Below are 20,825 nucleotides of genomic sequence, written 5' to 3'. Positions count from 1 at the left end.
CCAATCTCTAATCGCAGACATGCTGGTCCACCTTACAGATGCGCTACACCTCAGGCCACACCGTTCTCTAATCCCATACATGCTGGTCCACCTTACACATGTGCTACACCTCAGGCCGCACCGTTCTCTAATCCCATACATGCTGGTCCACCTTACACATGTGCTACACCTCAGGCCACACCCATCGCTAATCGCAGACATGCTGGTCCACCTTACAGATGCACTACACCTCCGCTCACACCTATCTCTGATCCCAGACATGCAGGTCCACCTTACACATGTGCTACACCTCAGGCCGCACCGATTTCTAATCCCAGACATGCTGGTCCACCTTACACATGCGTTACACCTCAGGCTGCACCAATCTCTAATCGCAGACATGCTGGTCCACCTTACAGATGCGCTACACCTCCGCTCACACCTATCTCTGATCCCAGACACTAGTCCATCTCACTGATGTGCAACAACCCAGCTCACAAACAGCTAACTCTTCACCACCACAAACCCCTACACCCCACCTCAACTCGCCAACCCTTCGTCAACCCTTCACCTAATTCATACCAACAGCCAATCAGCCCTCTGCTCAACTCACACCTACCAACACCCAACCCTCCACCCAGCCTAGACTCAATTCACACCCACAACCAACCATTCCCTACTGAACTTGCTCCCACAACCATCAAACCCTTAACTAAAGATCCTTTCAACTCATCACCCACCCTTCACCCATCTTACATTTAATTTAACTAAACCGACCATAGCCCAACCCTGCACCCACCCTAGACTTAACTCACACCCACAACCAACAGACCCTTCACTACACTCAACTCAACTCACACCCACCATAGCCCAACCCTTTTTAACCCACCCTACATCTAACTCACACCCACAACCAACAGACCCTTCATTAAAACTCGACTCAACTCATACCCGCCATAACCCAACCCTTCACTCACTTACTCACACTCACAACCACCCATAACTCCACTCAACTCATGCTCACCACTACCCGTCACCCACCCTAGACTTAACTCGCACCCACAACCAACAGACCCTTCACTGAAACTCCACTCAACTCACACCCACCATAGCCCAACCCTTTTTAACCCACCCTACATCTAACTCACACCCACAACCAACAGACCCTTCACTAAAACTCAACTCAACTCATACCCGCCATAACCCAACCCTTCACTCGCTCGCTTACTCACACTCACAACCACCCATAACTCCACTCAACTCATGCTCACCACTACCCGTCACCCACCCTAGACTTAACTCGCACCCCCAACCAACAGACCCTTCACTAAAACTCAACTCAACTCATACCCGCCATAACCCAACCGCTTACTCACACTCACAACCACCCATAACTCCGCTCAACTCATTCTCACCACTACCCGTCACCCAAGACTTAACTCATACTACGAAGCACCCAAGCACTAACCAACCCTCCATTCAAATCACCTTCACAACCCCACACTGTGTAACATTGTTTTTACCACATGAGTTTTCATTGTCACTAGGTTCATTGTTAAGTCTGTTATTTAGATGAGTACACTGCATGTCAGTACATTGTTGCAACAACAACTCTTCTCTGTGAGAATAGGATAGGGTCTGTGTTAACCAACTTGAATGACTTGTTAATGACCAGTAGAAATTGACAGCACACTCCCCTTGTGTATAGTGCTACTGACAGATTCAGTATGTCGAAATGACATTCAGTTCCTAGTGGCTTAGTGCAGCATGTTCGTGAAAAATTGTATACTTTTTAGCAGCTCAAATTTTGAGCACCTGTAGAATACCACATTCCATGTATGTTTAGGTATGAAGCAGTAATTAATGTAATGTGTGAAAAAGTGTGAAAAATATACACATTTAATTTTTCTCAGGAATATTTTGATAATTGATTTTAGTAAAGTAGTTAAACGTTCCAGTATTTAATAGTCAGATTCTTAACAGCAGATTGTTAAAAGAATGTTTGATTTTATCATATCTCACTCACATACTCACTCACTCACTAGTCACAGTATGGCTCAAAACTGCTGATGTGACTTCAAATCTTCACTTACTCACTTGCACCCTCAGTTACTCACTGGGGCATTGTGAGGATATCTTCAGCAAACCATGTTTCTCATAAAAGGCGGGGACTATGCTTGTCGTGAGAGGCAACTGATGTGATTGAGTGGCACAGGTCGCTGACTTGGCTGACACAGGTCATTGGTTCCTAATTGCACAGATCGATGCTGATGTTGTTGGTCTCTGGATTGTCTGGTCCAGACTAAATTATTTACAGACCATTGACATACAGTTGGAATATTGCTGAGTGTGGCATAAAACAAAACTCACTCACTCACTCACTCAGTGTCCTGCTGATCACGTGTCAGCAACCACTGGCGTAACCTGGCCATGATATGATCACGTGAGTGCATGTTGTTACACTTCATTCCCAGGGCATTGATAAATGCCCAATCAGTTTGACGTCATTAGCAAGACCATAACACTTCAATTTCATGAAAAAGGTTAACTATCAGCCATAATAGACTGGCACATGGTTGAGTGTTTCTCAAAGTCCACCTCAAAACATTTAACTCAATTCTTGAACGATTGGGCAAGTCTAGATTGTCTCAACTTTAGCCTAAAATTAAGGATTATTTTATTTTGAATGAATTATTTTCTGTTTTTCAATAAAATAGCTTTATTTCAGGAGCATAATGGTCTGCCTAGTCTAAACCACTCCTCCAAGGTACCTAGATGACTTAACGGCTAGTCATGATAATGAATAAATTTGCGTGGTAACATGTATTCATGTAAATATTATTGTTTCATAATCTTGTGATATCTCCATCTTGCAAAGCAAATATTTTGACCTTCACGTATTTCCTTTGAGAATACTAAGAGTGTGTGCACACCAAGCCAGCATGACTGACGTTATCTCGTGCGTCACACTGAGATGAGATGATACAGACTGTTACTGATGCCTCATTTTAGTCACGCTGTAGGTCAAGGATAGTGATAGTATTCAGCTGATCCCCTGATTCCATCACAGTTATAGCTAGTAATGACGACTGAAACAACTTGCTATTGAATTTCCTTGCATTTACAACCCTTCTTCAAAATTCAAAATGGCTTCCCTTATGACTTTTGGTTTAGTGGATGTTTACAGATCTGCAAATATTCATCATCCACATCCACATCCACGTAAGTAGAAATTGTTGTTTAGACAATATCGTTTGTAACTCAGTGTGTACCACTGCAAAATGTTTCAAACTAGATTCAGATTGACTTAGTGCAGGCAATATTTATGAAGAGGTGTACTTCTTACAAGAAAGTTATTTGTTTGCACATATGACATGGAGCTGGTTCTGGCTAGCTTAAGTAGGGTTAAGCAATTCTTCTTTGATATTTTACACATCTTTTCAATTTATTTTGAGAAATTGTATTGTTTTCTTTTGATTTCTGAATAAGGTAATGCAGACCATGGTTTGTTTGGCACATCAGTGCATGAGAACCAGTTTAAGAATATCATCTTTTGTTCACTGCATATTACTCTGATGACAACACTCATACTGAGCTGCTTAGGCTTCTGCTGACTTAGGAAAGAAACTTCATGTAGGCATCTCTCAGTGTCGAAAAGAAACTTCATATAGGCTTCTCTCAGTGTTTAAAAGAAACTCCATGTAAGCTTCTCACAGTGTCAAAAAGAAACTTCATATAGGCTTCTCTCAGTTTCAAAAAGAAAATTTATGTAGGCTTCTGTCAGTGTTAAAAAGAAACTCCATATAGGCTTTTCTCAGTGTCGAAAAGAAACTTCATATAGGCTTCTCTCATTTTTAAAAAGAAAATTTATGTAGGCTTCTGTCAGTGTCGAAAAGAAACTCTGTATAGGCTTCTCTTAGTGTCGAAAAGAAACTCCACATAGGTTTCTCTCAGTGTCAAAAACAAACTCTATATAGGCTTTCCTCAGTGTCAAAAAGAAACTTCACATAGGCTTCGCTCATAGAGGCTTTGCTAAGTTTCGAAAAGAAACTTTATGTAGGCTTGTCTCAGTTTCCAAACAAGTTCCATAGAGGCTTCGCTCAGTTTCAAAAAGAAACTTCATATAGGCTTAGCTCAGTTTCGAAAAGAAACTTCATATAGGTTTCTCTCAGTGTCGAAAAGAAACTTCATGTAGGCTTCTCTCAGTGTCGAAAAGAAACTTCATGTAGGCTTCTCTCAATGTCAAAAGAAACTCCATATAGGCTTCTCTCGGTGTCAAAAGAAACTCCATATAGGCCTCTCTCAGTTTCAAAAAGAAACTTGATGTAGGCTTCTCTCAGTTTCGAAAAGAAACTTCATATAGGCTTCTCTCGGTTTCGAAAAGAAACTCCATATGGGCTTCTCTCAGTGTCGAAAAGAAACTCTATATAAGCTTCTCTCAGTTTCAAAAAGAAACGTCAATCAGGATTGTCTCCGTGTCAAAGAAAAACTCCATATGGGCTTTTCTCAATTTTCAAAAAGAAACTTCATGTAGGCTTCTCTCAGTTTCGAAAAGAAACTTCATATAGGCTTCTCTCGGTTTCGAAAAGAAACTCCATATGGGCTTCTCTCAGTGTCGAAAAGAAACTCTATATAAGCTTCTCTCAGTTTCAAAAAGAAACGTCAATCAGGATTGTCTCCGTGTCAAAGAAAAACTCCATATGGGCTTTTCTCAATTTTCAAAAAGAAACTTCATGTAGGTTTCTCTCAGTTTCGAAAAGAAACCTCATGTAGGCTTCTCTCAGTGTCAGAAAGAAACTCCATATAAGCTTCTCTCAGTGTCAAAAAGAAACTTCATGTAGACTTCTCTCAGTTTTGAAAAGAAACTTCATGTGGGCTTCTCTCATTATCAAAACAAAGACTTCTGCATGGTGAACAAATATTTGGATTTTGAGGGTTTGAGTCTACATTGAACAAAAAGCAGGGTTAAAAAACCTGTAAAATATTGTTATTGCGCTTCTCCACTTGGATTGATAAGGGGCATATTGATTTCGAGTGGCAGTGTGTTCTGAGTTAGACCGAAGAATCGCCCTTCTGACTGGAAGTTCATGTTTCAATTATATCAGTCTATGTTGCATTATTTAAGATATCATGCATGATAAGTTTGAACCTTACAAAGGGTTTCACCTCTCTCACATTCTAAATATTGATAACAAAACGAATATCACTGATGTCATGGATGGGCAGCATGCCTGGAATTTGATCTTTTTCGCACATCCCAGAATTAGTCTTTTTAAGGGATGTAATTTGGGGGAGTCTTTTTATTGTTAGCAACTCTTTACTGATTATCAGATGTCCAAAAGGCAATGGTGGGGTAGCCCAATGGTGAAAGCATTCGCTCCTCACAACAAAGACCTGAGTTTGATTCCCAACATGATTACGATGCGTGAAACCCATTTCTGGTGTCCCCCAGGGCCCACTGTGATGTTGTTGGAATATTGCCAAAGGCCTTGTATAACCGAACTCACTGTTGACTTTGTGAAAGAAATGGTTAATATATGAGTGATTGTCTGAGATGGTAGGGGTTGATAAACAAAACTTTGATAACTAAACAGGCTGGAAAAATTCATAAATTCTCAAAAACAGCATGGTCATAAAAACAAATGCATTGTGTAAGACGTATGGTTGTGTGTTGAGAATAGGGTCTTTATGAAAGAAAGAAATGGTTAATATATGCAAATTGTTAGCCTGTTAAGGTGGAGATTGATAAGACAAAACACAATTTCATTACTAGACCAGCTGAAAAGTGGAAAACATACCAAGAATGGTATGACCATAATAACAGGCTCAGATTATTGAAGATGCATGGTTAAGCCTGTATGAACAGGGAGAGATTATAAGTTGTTCACTGGTCACAAGGGTACCTCAACCCATCGTCCCGAGGGACAAGTGAACAACGTATTTATGTTACCAAACACTTCAATGGTCTTGTTTTCTGCCTTATTTTTCAACTGTTATAAGCACGGGTATCAGATCGTACACTTGTGTGAATAAAACAATTTGAATCTTGCTTCTTGCTGTTTTTCCCACAGGTATTGTCTAAGTAAAGTCGCTGTGGTGTAATTTCTCTTCTTAGTATTCAGCCGAAGACCGGGGTTCGATTCCCCACATGGGTGCAGTGTGTGAAGCCCCTTTTCTGGTGTCCTCTGCTGAGATATTGCTGGAATATTGCTGAAAGCAGCGTAAAATTAAACTCATTCACTCACTCACTTGACCCATGAAGATTCCGGGTTAGACTAGATCTTCATCAAACCATGTTTCTCATAAAAGGTGACTATGCTTGTCGTGAGAGGCGGCTGATGTGATTGGGTGGTGTCTCGCTGACTTGGCTGACACAGGTCATCGGTTCCTAATTGCACAGATCGATGCTTATGTTGGTGGTCACTGGATTGTCTGGTCCAGACTCAATTATTTACAAACCATTGCCATATAGTTGGAATATTGCTGAGTGTGGCGTAAAACAAAACTCACTCACTCATTTTTCTCACTCACTCACTCACTCGGTGTCCTGCTAAACACGTGAAAATGTTGACGAGACAAATCATGAGGTTTACGAGAGACATTTACAACTGCCAACTGTTATATCTGATGTATCATTAGCTTCAGGTAGAGAACAGTTTCCTGAGAGTATTTGTGATCAGCAGGTATTTATGAAAAATCCACTCATACCTTGGAACAAAATATTTGAATGACCATGAATGCTTGTTATGAAATATAAACTACTTCATAGTGTTCAAAGAATGAACTGATAAGGATTTAGAAAAAAATAGATTTGAATTTACAGATTTACAATCCATTAAACAAGAAATAAAGTTGCATCGGCTCTGTGGTTAATTACAGAAAAATGTGATGATTGACACAGTAAAACTCTGACAAAAATATTTCAGGATGAGTACAGAACATGCACTTACCGTGATATAACAGTATTTCGAGTACTCTTGGATATTATGTAGAATGCTAGTGTTTCTGAATCACGTACCCAGACACGTTGACGCTTGCTGCTCTAGGAATCAATGGATAACAGTATTTGGATTGTTGTAAGGGCTCAAGTGCTGCTTACTGCCATTTGAAAAGGTGACAGTTTGCCTGGCTGTGAGCTGACAAATACTGATAAATGTGAGTTCTTTTAAAATAACTGTAAAATGACAAACATGTATTGTTAGAGGATGTCAACATGTACACTGGTTCTGAGTTCAACCCTGTTTGTATCTGAACAGTTTAATAAAATATATTGTTTAAGCTATAGCAGCTATCAATTTCCATCTTCCCCCATCTAAAAAATGACGTTTTTATATTACTGACAGCAGACAAACGTAAGCCACGTCTGACATAATGTCTGTGATTCATGTCAAAGTTTGACAGTTGTTTTATCATGTTTGGGTTGTACTTAGTGCCCTATTCTCAAAGACAGAAGCAAGAGGACATTCTGTGAAAGCCAACAATGGTTAGGTAAGATTTGGATGGTATGAACAGGGTCTTTGGAGCTATTTGCACTGAATGCCATTCAGATTAATGTCCCACCCAAAAAAATTCCCGAAAATTTCCCTTTTTATAAACTGTGCATGTTGAAATGCCAACATTGAAAGCCTTTATTTTAGAAATGAATATTGATGAAACATGAAATATTGGTTTTACATTGTGGCAGAATAGGTGCATACATTATGAAATGTAATATATAAACTAAAATTTCGGCTTTCCTCAGTTTGGTTTGTAAACCATGTGTAAACCTTTATCCTGTAGTATGACTACACACCGATCTCAGCATCAAGGTAGGTTTTGTAACACCCCATTTTAACCCTATATATAAGGGCAACCAAATCACATGTATCCTTATACAGTCTCATAGCCTTGATTAACCATATCATGTGGGTGTATTTGTTTTAGATAAAAACTTTTTCCCTACCTATCAGTTAACTTTGCAAGTCATATTTTTGAGAATTTTTTTCCAAGTTATTTTATCTGTATTCAATCTATAGCCCCAAAGTGGTTAATATGTTTATGCTAGGATGTCAATACGAATTATCCTTGCTCCTCTTGCGGATGTGTTTGACATGTGAGAGCTTTATTTGTTGTGGGAAATAAAGCTGTTACCTGAATGTGCCTCCTAATGGGAATATTTCAGCTTCACCTGTAAAGGTGAGAATTTGCTTTGACTGTCTTTACACTGAACACTGACAGCGACATACAGTGGTCTTTACTCTGAATGATCTTAATTCCTTGTATATTTTGAGATAGATATGAATCAATGCATATAGTAATGATAATGATAACATCTCTGGCTGTAACACTGGTTTATCCAGAAGGAGGCAGGTGATACTGCCACCTGGGTTAGAATTGGTCATCAACAACCATACTTCTTGTTAGAAGTGACTAACAAGCAGCAATAAATGTTGCGACAAGATTAGTGCCAGTTTTATTAGCAGGAGTTAGTACTCCTTTCTATCTTGTCATTTCATTTTCCACTTCAGAACCATATTGTAATACCACATTACTTAGTCTTAATGTTGCTGCCTCTTTTAAATGAAAATTAATTTTGTTTGACTGAACACAATATACTGACTAGTATTCTCGGTCACATCATAGCCTTATCCTTAATTTAAGAGTCTTTGCTGCAGCTGCTTTCAAACACCTAAGTATTTTTTAAAGCCTTTTTTTCAATGTTAGCCTTTTTTTCAAATGTCTTTTGATCCTTTGCATGCAGAAAGGTAGGTTGAAGGGTATATGATTTATCATGGGATATGAGTCTTATGGATGTCTCATGTTCCTTCCATGACAGCAATATTGATCATCATGAGGATGATGATGCGAGGAGGATTTTGAGATTTTACATTCACTTGGAAATTTTGCGTGATTTTTCTTGCACTTATTGTGCTCTGAATTTCACAAAGATTGTTTTTATCAGTGATGAGTTTACAGGTATTTACTGTCTTTAGAGGCTTGCAGCAGGCTTGTCATTGGTGGACATTCTAATTTCTATTAAGTAGTCTCTTTAGTTCTGTTACATGCATGTGTAACTTTTGTCGTCCTACAACACTGTGATGATATTGTTGTATGAGCTGTGTATGATGTTGCCAATGTCTTTGTTGAATAAGCACGGTAATTGTATGAATACGCATTGCCATTTAGAAAAGTTGGGTTGATTCCCATTGGGGGATTTGAACCCACTCTGTCAGAGTCAGATACCAAATCACCAGCTCACAAAAAGAGACAATGGTTAATATCGATAATGTGCTTTGGTAGTATCTTCTTTTAGAAGCAATAAGAATCTGATATAATGAACAGGAACACATTTTATGGATAGATCATGTACTTAATAACTGTGTTAGAATCTGCACCAAAACGTGGCATCTATATCCATAAAATACGTTTGTTTTAATACATTTGTAACAAGAGTTATGTCTTATCAGCTCTACCCCTTTCGCTCCGGACCCGAGTTCGATCTCCCACATGGATACAATGTGTGATGTCCATTTCTGGTATTCCCTCAGCTTGATATTGCTGGGATATTGCTGAAAGCAGCATAAAACCATACTCAGTCAGTTATCGGTTTTATCATTATGTATGTTGTTGTGGTCAAATTATGAAGAATTTATATTTTCTACATTTGTGTGTATGTGTTCAACGTTACAAAATCATAGTGACTTGTTGCAGCCAGATTCACTGATTGTATAACCTGATATATACCTTACCCTAATCTCATTTCATATATATTGCCTCCTATCATTGTAAGTGGAGTTTATGTAAGTGGTTGTATTGGTTGTGTAACCCAGTTCCTATGTGGGGTTTTGTAATCATGCTATGACATCTTATGTAAGTGATTATATAGGCCATTGCTACCCAGTTTCTTCCCAACATTCCACAGGTATTGTGAACCATCAATACGCTTGTCTGATGCCAATCTGATGTCAGTGAACTCCAAAAGTAGGATTATTTCAGAACACTGCCTCAACACCAAATTTGTTGATGTGATAGCAGTGTCTTCACCATCTATCCTAAAATTAGATGCCCAAATTAGGATGCCACTATCACATATACTTCTTGTCTAGTTTCTAGTTTCATTTAATATTGTATAGAATTGTTCTGTCAGTACCAAGGGAATGTATTAATAACTTGAAGACAAATTCCCAAATAGAAAGAAACGGTGATTATTTGTTTTTATTGTCACATATGAACTCTTGTATTCCTGTATTACTATTCTTGCCCCCTATGAACTCTTGCATTCTTGTATTTCTATTCTTGAGTGTAATGAGTCAGGCCTTGTGACAGTGCAGAGTTATGTCCCTTAGTACTGCCATGCTATGTTGATTGGAAACCCACCTACATTTTGATAGTAATGTTTGATATGTCATTGACACACCTATTCTCACATGGTTCACCAAACTGATAAACCCCTATAACCTGTGTCATTTCATAGCTTTTTCTCACTTGCTTAAGGCTGTCAAGCTTTCATATAGTTGAAATACTTTCACAGTGGTGTGAAACCTAACTCACCAGTTTAAACTTTGTACTAACTCTGGAAGAACCATAGCCTAGATATGAATTATTAAAAAAAAGTTTGAATATAAGGTGGGTCCGCAAGTCCTTAATGTTATCTACTGCGCTGTATGATTATATGAAACCCATCCATCCTTAACTGTAAGGTTGGGGTTAAGAGAAGGTAGCACAAAGGTTATTTTATAGGCTACAGGATGAAAATCAATATCCTTGAAAAAACACCAGTCCTTCACTCAGCAAAGACTACGGTGATACTTAGAGCTAATCCTTTATCAACCCATCTTCCACTCCAAAGATGCTGACAAGTTGATTTTTATCCAAATTTCAAACGCTGTATTTTCTTACGCTGTATATTCTTTGAGACAAAGTACATATTTTGTTGTTAATAGTCCTTATGGTATCAAAGTTATTTCAATTATGTCATCAGTGTTATCAGTGAAAAGTATTTTGTCTATGTGTGGTCAGCTTATGCTTGTAACTAGTCATAAAGGTTCCCGATCAACTAGTATGACCATTATTTGACCTGTAGGTAGCTGTGTGGTGTGCAAGGACCAGTGGAGGTCAGGTCAAAGGTTATGTAGTAATGTACTTAAGGTCCATAACAGTTGGAAGGCATAAAAGAAGAGAGAAAGTCTTTATGTAGAAACACAGATAGGATATTATACTGTTGTGGTTTTTGTAACAGGGTTTTAATTTTATAAACATTTCATGATATTGTTAATAAATTGTTTGTTTTATGTAAGAAAGTTTGTATTTAAAAGAACGTAATGAGATTATTTTGACAATCACTATGTATTTGTAAAAACATATCATCAAGCATTTTGCTGATCTAATCAACAAGGTTTCATTGATTCAATTCACTTTGTGACATGAATAAAATTACTCATGTGCAACTTCAGCAGTGGGTGGTGTGCACAAATGGTGTATTCATTTCATCCTGTCATATGATGAAGATGATCATCCTAGATTGAAATAGGTTAAGAATAAATTTAGCTATGACTTTATAAGTAAATACACTGTGTGCATCATGTATTTGTTGACTGATCGGGTGAGGTGAGTATCACTGACATATCATAGTGACATAGAAGGGAAGTGAACGACCATAGAAATGTTGTAGTTTATTCATGGCCAAGGGTGTTTTTGTTAGATGTCAAGTTCATGATCCTTGTGTTAATCATGAGATTTAACCTGTCAGAGTACAAATTCTGTTTGGTTTGTAAACTTGGTACATCAATAAACAGTGTGTTCATTTTGATCTGTGGCTTAGTCCTCAGCTTTGTATTTATATAAGTTCATACTCTCTGTCAAGGACAAATTCTGTTTGGTTTGTAAACTTGATTGTAAAATGTGTACATCAAGATCCTTAGTTCAGTCCTCAGCTTTGTATTTATATCAGTTTATACTCTCTGTCAAAGACAAATTCTGTTTGGTTTGTAAACTTGATTGTAAAATGTGTACTTCAAGATCCTTAGTTCAATCCTCAGCTGTGCATTTTATAACATCGGTTTACAATATCAGCTGGGTTTGTAAACTTTGTGCTGGAATGTATAACATGCTTAAAAATCTTTGGTTTAATCCTCAGCCTTGTAGTAATCACTGTGCAGTACACTTTCTGTATTGTTTGTAAACTTAGTTCATGATTGCTAAATCTGCTCAGACATATACTGTCAAACCAGTTTAGGCAAAATACATGTATCAGGGATACTAAAGCAGGTGGACTAACAATATATTTCAAATGTTGTACCTAAGGAAACCCAACACATTTGGCATGTAGGGCATGTATGTAAGTGTTACCACCAAGAACATGATTCAGTTGACACAAACTGAACAGCTGATAATGTTAATTAGTCTTTTCATTGTGGTTTTGGAAATTCTTATCACAGAATAGAGAATACAACATTTCAGTCCGAAAAGATTTTTTTATGCCCCTGCCACATATCTTTCACTCAGTGTTCATCAGGGAATGTACTCAATCCACCTCTCCACAAAAGATGTTTTTGAAATTCAGTCATGTTACATGGGCTTTCTTGGGACTCTCATGGTGTTCATCTCATTTTTTGCTTTTGTATTTTATTGGGTTTTTTTGTAAGTGTAGAGACATTTAAACATTAGTACATTTTCCTGAATTTCTCTGATGATAGTGTTGTAAGGAACAAGGGGAGGGGGTGTATGTTATCCACTTCTTTTCAAAATCTGTAGTATGGAATTCATTTAGATTACACATGTGCTTTAAAGGGACCCTAAAGGTGTGCATCTCATACTTTGATTTTGTATTTTATATATTTTTTTCAATTCTAATGCCGCTTGAACTTACATAAATTTTGTTGAAATTCTCTCTAAATATAGTGTTATAGGGGAGGTGTACGTTATTCACTTCTCCTCGAAAACTATATAGTGAAATTCATTCAGATTACACATGTGTTTTACGGGGACTCTAAAGGTGTGCATCACATATTTTGATTTTGTATTTTGTTTATGTTTTCAATTTTGATGCTGTTTTAACTTATTTTGTTGAATTCCTCTCTGAATATTGTGTTATAGGGGATGAAGTCTATCCATTTCTCCACAAAAGCTGCTCAACAGAAGTGATTGAGCTTCTACATGTGTTTCATTGAGACTCTAAAGGAATGCTTGTCATACGTTGTTCATCCAATTTTTTAATTTTATCACTTATACAGATGTTTGAACTTAGTTGAATTTAGTTCTATTCAACTTGTTCATCCCATACAACTATTGGCGCATTTTATCCAGAGACCATAAGGGTGGGCATCTCTTATTTTATTTTTGTATTTTATAGTTTTTTTGTATGTTTAAAGACATTTGAACGTTGATAAATTTTGTGGAATTTCTCTCTTGTGATAGTGAAATAGGGGATTAAGTCTATCCACTTCTCCACAAAAACTGCTCGACAGAATTGATTAAGCTTATACATTTTTTTCATTAGGACTCAAAAGGTGTGCATCTCACAGTTGCATAGATGTTTATTGAACTTGTTTAGTAGAATTTAATCACCAGAGCACACTAAGCATAGGGAACGCTTCCTACAGCAGCAAGGGCATCCATGTCCCTGGACACAATTTTGTCTTGTTTCCAACCGTGCAACAGGACTTTCCTCATGTATTTGGGATGTGTCCTTTAAGTGTGAAAAGTTTGTGTAGATTGAAATTGTAGACTCTTCATGTCATTTTGTGATCAACATTTTTTATGTTTTGGACTTGTTTTCTTAAGAATCATCTTCAATATTTTTTTAGTCTATGGTGTGACTTTTGTAGACGCAATCTGCGTTCAGATCTAAGGAATTTCCAACACTGTATTGAGGAAGACTTATGCCTAAAGTGTTTACTTCCTGCATGGGTACTATATATGTCACACTGTTTACAGTGCCCAGATATGATGTTCTTAAGATATTGCCAAAAGTTGTTTCACTGTGACTCTAATTGTCTGCTGTATTGCCACCTGACATTTACTGGGACATTCTGTAGGTGTTTCTAGTCTGCACTAGTTGATAGGAAAATACAACCTTGTGCTATCTACCTGCACTATTTCTCACTGAAATTGAGTCACCTACATATGAACTTGTTCGCTATCTGAAAAGTTATGTGTGGCATTGTACATCTTGAGTAGCAGGGTGGTATGAGAACTGGGACAGAATTGTCTGTGAATATTCAAGCAGTAAATGTTGGAAAGACTATTTGTCTCTAATCTTATTGTCAAGGTATGTTTTTATTATTTCATGTTGTATAACCACTGAAAACAATCATATTTCATGCAAAGTCTTTATGCAGTGAAGGCAGTCAGTGACAAATTCAAATACAGTTCTCTTTGGGCTGCATTAAGTGACTTTGGGCAACAGGTATATGATACAAATATTGCTTTTTAATTCCATTTTAATAAGAATATGTCTGACTGCTGACTAATGGGATCGGATGGGCAGCTCGCTGTGTCATCGGTTCCTAATTACGCAGTTCGATGCTCATGCTGTTGATTACAGGATTGTCAGGTCCAGACTCAATCAATTGTTTACAGACTGCTGCCATATAGCTGGAATATTGCTGAGAGCAGCACAATACTAAACTCTGACTCACTCACTCACTCACTCAGGCATCGCTAGACCGACTGGTCAGCACAATTTCTTAAATATTTCACACACTAGGTGTACCTGTTGTGATACAGTAATTATTGTGTTAAACATCAGGTCGTCTGGAGGTTTGGGTAGATATGTTAACAAATCTGAGGTCACTTTACTGGTTGGTTGTCTTCAGACTAATCCTATCACCTTAGTCCACATGCCTTACTCAGAAACTGGGTTAAGTCACAGATGTATTTGGCTTATGGTATTCAAATCTTGTCCTTCTTCTACATAAGCTTGTTATTATTGCATGTTAGACCATTTCATGGTGAAAGGGACAGTTTGTATGTAGTAATACCTATGTGTTTACTTATGGTGTGCTAGCCACCATGCATTCAAGCTTAAAGAGCTGACATTATTAACCCAGTTATGGATCAGTCAGCATTTGATTTTCATTCTCAGCTCCCTTGGAAGTATACAACCCATGTGTTTGAAGGTTAACATCAGTGATATATCTTTATTTGACTTATAAAAGGGTTTTAGGCTTGTTACATCATCTTTCACCTTGTTATGCAGTCTGGATGTGTTTTGATTTATGTCAGGTGTGTTATGGTCTGTATTTGCTCAGTGCTCTTGTATTTACCAAACACAAATGCACACTTTACATGTGTATGCTGATTAGTTACTCTTCAACACAGGGTGTAGTGGTCTATCCTTTTGGCTAAAGCATTCACTCGAAAAGCCGAAGGCCTGGGTTTGATTCAACACATAGGTACATCGCTTGAAGCCCATTTCTGGTGTCCCCTGCCATGAAATGTTGCCTCACTCGCTCACTAACTCATTCACTATTCCCCAAATGTTCCAGAGGCTTTGTATGCTCCATGCATGCTTTAATATTGCCCTGAAATATATGTTTCCTTTATGTATATTATCAAGTGAGGTATTACAGTGAGATCTTCAAAAAGTAAGAATAACCTGGTTACAGTGTTCCTCTTTCTGTATTGCAGGTGTGGACCAACAGTTTGAAAATGGCAGTGGAATGCTTCATCTGGCGTGTCTGGCCCGCAATAATGATGCTGTACAGTACCTGATAAACACTGGCATCTCTCCTAAACTGAGGGACAAAAACGGTAAGAATGTTGTGCATTATGATCTAGATTATAAGATTGTCATCTAGTTATTTTTTTCAGGTGATATTTATTTGAGAATTTTATTCTATTTTTTTTAGAAAATTAAGTCACATGTACAAAAATGTTGATAGATTTGATTCATGTGAAGCTGGAACCTTTGTAGGTCTATGTTTCTGGTATATAAATTTTCATCACGTATATAATTGTAGATTATGGTACTTGGAGTTTTATAACATGTTTGGTTGCAATTAGGAAAATCTATTAAATGATTTGTTAAGGCAATAGTATCACTGAATGTGATATAATGTGACTACAAAAAAAGTTCACACAGACTTGTGTGCACAGAAGTTGCAGCGTTGTTATAGTTCAGTGACAACACATCTCCTTGAAGCAGTATTCACCTCAGGGAACACTATATGCAAGTAGACTCATTTATTTACATTTTATTACCTGTGACCTTTGAATGCATTGACATTGGCGCACCAATCTGGTCAAAACAGTGGATCAGATAGATTCAAATGTCAGTGAAATTTTCAAAGTCTTTACCAAATTTAAATATGTATATCAAGTTTGAAAATATCTTACATATATGAAAATGACTGGTGTACCATGTGTCATGAAGGTTTTTGTTGGAACTCTGATAGAGTCTCTTATGGTTATTTTGATATTCTTGCTTCCATGTCAAATCCAGGCCTCTTAAGTATATTTAGAGATACATAAACTGATAATTCAGCTGTTTCCATAGTAACTTACATCAAAATGCAAGATGTATAGAGCTGGGAGATCACAGTTGGTTATCACACCTAGTACTACATCCAATTATGGAACATGAAACCTATCATGAAAACAGCACAGTGGCCATCTGCTATCTAGTAACAAACAAACTGCTTCAATATGTTGTTAGTGTAGGTATCTCTGTATAGACTGACAAATACATGAATTCCATAATTGGAATAACCAACAAAGCCTCTATTGTTGTGCACTGGTTGTAATGTATTTGGTAGTCGAGGATGTGATGGATTGGGTGCAAGCATACAAGAATCATCATGTTCGATTTTTACAAGTCTGGGCCCTGTTCCTCAAGGCGATTGTAGCGCTACGATAGTCGTATCTCCCATACTTTAACATTGACTTATGACTATCGTAGTTCTGCGATCACCTTGAGGAATGGGGCCCTGTACAGAATGACAGTTTACCATGTAGCATGTGCATGCATGGTTGTGTTGTTCATCCTATGGTTTTGTCGCCTCCATTAAATCCTAAACTTTTACACACAACAACATGACAATTCTTAAACAACATTTTCCACTGATGGGTAGACAAGTAAGAAGCACCAAAGATTGTCAAGTACAGGGTTTCCACTGTCATGTGCCATACTGACATTTATGAAATGATTCCTGATTTTGAATTATTTTGCATTTAAATGTTTTCATTAAAACGTAATCTACTGAGGTTCTCAGCATTAGAATAGTCCCAGCATACAAGAATATTTCTGACTGTGGCACTCAGTGACATTCACATCATTATTTGCTGACTCAGCACCTCATTTACCTATCCTCCTACAGTCCATGTAAGTAGCAGGAGATTTATGCAACTAGAATTGATAATGGATTGGTTAATTAGTTGCTATTAAGAGATCAGTATAACAAACGTTGGATAAGCTGTACTTAATAAAAAGAGCTCAATTGAGGTCATGTAAACTTTTGTAGTATCAGGTTGAAAAGATCAAAATAGTCATTTTGGAATTAATCTGAAATTGACGGTATCATGAATGTGGTCGTTACTATGTAATTAGGTTATTGTGTGTAAATGTGTATCCAGACATGAAAACCAATACCTCAACTGTATAGCTGATGTACCAGCATCAGTGTAGTAGTCATTGTGCTGATTCTCACGTCAATAAGAACACATATTACCCATAATGCCCAGCTTGTGATCAGTGAAATGGAAGGGTTTAATGAGAACAGATCACGTTGGCATGATCCTGCGTAATGGCTGTTATTGGGGATACTTTCAGAACGTTTGTGTTCCCTGAATCTAGTATTGTCATTTACTTATCGGAGAGTGATGTGCGGATGTATGTGAGAACTGGGGATAACTGTCATCACAAAGCAATAGGTATGTAGAACAAATATAGAATAACACTGCTGTGACATGTTTGTACATAATCTATATTTATGTTATCAGTATGTATAACCCATGGGGTGTGAGAGTTGGATCCCCTCTGGAGTACACTGGGCCATGGGTGGCCCAATTTTCAGGTTTCAGATTTGCATACACCTTGCAGAGTTTCATTCCCTAGGTTTATCACAGACCTGCAATCAGGGGTCTGAATCACAGTGTCACTTATTGACTGTTTCTGTTTAATGCAATATTAGAATTGCTCCTATTCAGTTTTGTCAGTGAACTGGTATCAGTTTAATCCAAATAGCAGTTAATAGTTTCTTAAACTGCACAGCATTTCTTGCTCTTCACCAAAGGGTTTGGGGGAAGTCTAGTGGTTAAAGCATCACGATGAAGACTCAGGTTCCACATTGATACATTATGTGAAACCCATTTCTGGTATATTCTGCCGTGATATTGCTGGAATATTGCTAAATGTGGCGTAAAACCATACTCACTCTTCACCAAGTTAGTTTCTGATGACATTGTTTCTATGCCAAGAAACAGGGACTAAATAGTGCTAGATTGTAATATAGATGGTCAGTATTTCATAGCAGCAAAAAAGCTGAATAAAACATAAGAAACTTACATCCTGTAGTCTTTCTGTCAAAAGTGCTTAATTTCACTGTCGTGTACACTGTAAGTTACAGCTGAGATAGTTGTTGGTCCCAGCCTATGGGTATTTAGATGATGTGCGTGACTGACAGGAGTTGGGGAACCTGTTGCCGCGAAAGATCTTTGCCTCTTGATATGGCATTTATGTGCTATATCTGTCTGTCTAGAAATGTGATTAATATTAGACATTACACACCAGGGCCTCGTTCCTGAAAGCAATCATAGTGCTATGACTGTCGTAAGTCTGTGTTAAGGTATTGGAAAGGAAAGGGGCCCTGTTTGTCTGTTTAAAAGAAGGACCTTATTTACTCATACACTGTTTAACACATCAGGTTATCAGAAGGCAGAATTACTTTATTCAACTCTAGTAGGAGAAATAATGAGCGATGAGATATTTGTTTACACCAAAACTAATTCTTGACATTTCCCGTTCAGCGCATCAGTTTAGTAAAGCTGCACACATTAAAGATGTTTTCTGCTGTTTGAGTGATGTTTCTCAGTGCATGCAAATTACGACATAAATTTTTTGATAGTACAAACAAAGATTTCATGCATTGTCAACAGATGACCAGGGATCAATGTTGGGCTCAAACTAAATATTAAAATTAATAATAATACTTACTTATGTATTCTCCAGGTAGTACCGCTGATGAAGTTTGCATGTGCCCGTCGATCAAGCGGCAGTTGCCCCAGCGCTACCTAGTGTCCAAGAATGAGGTTTCGGCCACAGGACACAGGATGCTGATGAACCCCAGCCTCCAAGACAAGGACAATATATTCAGTCTCGCCAAGAACCCTAAGTTCTTTGATGAGATTCAGAAAAAGTTACAGGTATGTAGAATTATTGCCTCAAATGTTTCAGAGTGAATCCTTTTGAAACACAAAAATCACTCTTATGCTTCTGTCAATTTTCCATCAGTATCATGGCAGGAACTCCAGTAATGGGCTTCACACATTTAGCCCATGTGGGCAATTGAACCAAATTCTTCAAAGTGACGAATGGATGCGTTAATCTTCAGGCTATGCCACCACTCCACCTGCTACAAGGGCATGTCATGATGACAGAAAGGTTGCTTTAAGAGTTACCAATTATTGGAATTGTCAACAGTGTTGTCACTGATTACTCAATTTTATTATGCTTTTTTCATTATTTTTCAGATATTTGACTTTAATGTAAACACAGAGTGTGACAGCAATGGTGACTTCCTGCTTCACATTGCATGCAAGGGAGGTAAGTGTTATTGTTATTGTAAATAAATGCAACACTTGGCCATTATAGTCGACCTTATTTGAGTGACCACGATGGCTAGTGGTTTCTTATTGTGTAATAGTTTGCATTCCCAAATTGGTTACTGGTATATCCTGAAGGACCAATTCTTAATGTCAGACCTGTAGTACATTTGAAAAATTTACTTCTGAAAAAGACCTTTGTTCCTTACTTCTCGTTTCTTTCCCCCTTTTACTTTCTCACTCACTCACTCCCTTTCTGTAGGTCTGTGCCAGCTGCCACTGGTCATGGCACTGGTCAAGATCCAAGGAGCAGACGTGGAGCTGTGCAATGCAGATGGGGTGACTTCACTTATGTTGGCAGCAACGGCTGGCAACTGTGTACTGTGTGATGTGAGTTTAATATAATTACCTGCAACGAACTTGTCTCATAGTTTTTCATGCAATTATATACATGTATCATGAAACTATTAAGTCTCAGTACGGTCAGATCATTATTACTGCCACTAACTTAGATATGAAGTAATAGGCCACACCAGAATGACCGTTTAGGAGCTAACCAGTGAAATAACTAACCTGAAATGTATGAAATGTTCATTAGCCAAACAGAAAGCAGCTTTCTTTTATTACTGTATTACATTTCACAGGTGTTGATGTGTCTGTTTGGAGCAAATCCAAACAAACCTAACCCAAACAACGGGAGATCAGCACTGCATTATGCTACAGAAGGGAATCACAGGAAGTCTGTTGAGTAAGTTATCATTGCTTTCAAAATAATTGAGATTGTCTTGCTTTCATCAGGGGAGATAAATCCACTTACAATCTCCATCCTGATTGTACACTTGTGAAAAGCTAATTATTTCTATCTTGTCTTGAACCAAACTTCAGATTTTAAAAACTTCTTACACAAAATTATGAAGTGGTGTGTCTCCTAGGTGTCTAATTCGACGTGGAGCAGACGTCAATATTGAGGACCATGATGGCCGCCGCCCTGATGATATCCCATCATGTCAAAATGTTCAGGATGACTGCAAAGAGGTCATTAACTTCAATCGAATGCAGCGTCTGGAGACACTCAGTGAGAAAGTCCGTAAGGTAAGCTGACAGTT

The 20,825-nt window shown here is 37.8% G+C and overlaps 2 protein-coding genes across 6 annotated transcripts in view; both read left to right on the top strand.

Annotated features, from left to right (window-relative positions):
- Positions 1-20,825, top strand: part of LOC137297648 (mannose-1-phosphate guanyltransferase alpha-A-like) — a 510,132-nt gene that overhangs the window by 274,315 nt on the left and 214,992 nt on the right. The gene's annotated exons all lie outside the window — the stretch shown is intronic.
- Positions 1-20,825, top strand: part of LOC137297637 (serine/threonine-protein phosphatase 6 regulatory ankyrin repeat subunit B-like) — an 81,074-nt gene that overhangs the window by 46,428 nt on the left and 13,821 nt on the right. For all 5 annotated transcript variants that reach the window (XR_010957692.1, XM_067829529.1, XM_067829530.1 and 2 more), the window contains 6 exons: positions 15,589-15,711; positions 19,127-19,320; positions 19,648-19,720; positions 19,982-20,109; positions 20,364-20,467; positions 20,652-20,811. Coding sequence is in view for 4 of the 5 variants with exons in the window: in XM_067829529.1 (XP_067685630.1) it covers positions 15,589-15,711; positions 19,127-19,320; positions 19,648-19,720; positions 19,982-20,109; positions 20,364-20,467; positions 20,652-20,811 (782 nt within the window). In the remaining variant the exon portion in view is untranslated. The remainder of the gene's footprint in view (positions 1-15,588; positions 15,712-19,126; positions 19,321-19,647; positions 19,721-19,981; positions 20,110-20,363; positions 20,468-20,651; positions 20,812-20,825) is intronic.

Source organism: Haliotis asinina, chromosome 10, assembly GCF_037392515.1.
Source record: "Haliotis asinina isolate JCU_RB_2024 chromosome 10, JCU_Hal_asi_v2, whole genome shotgun sequence".
In the NCBI taxonomy this organism is placed as follows: domain Eukaryota; kingdom Metazoa; phylum Mollusca; class Gastropoda; order Lepetellida; family Haliotidae; genus Haliotis; species Haliotis asinina.
This window is presented reverse-complemented; position numbering and strand designations above follow the sequence as displayed.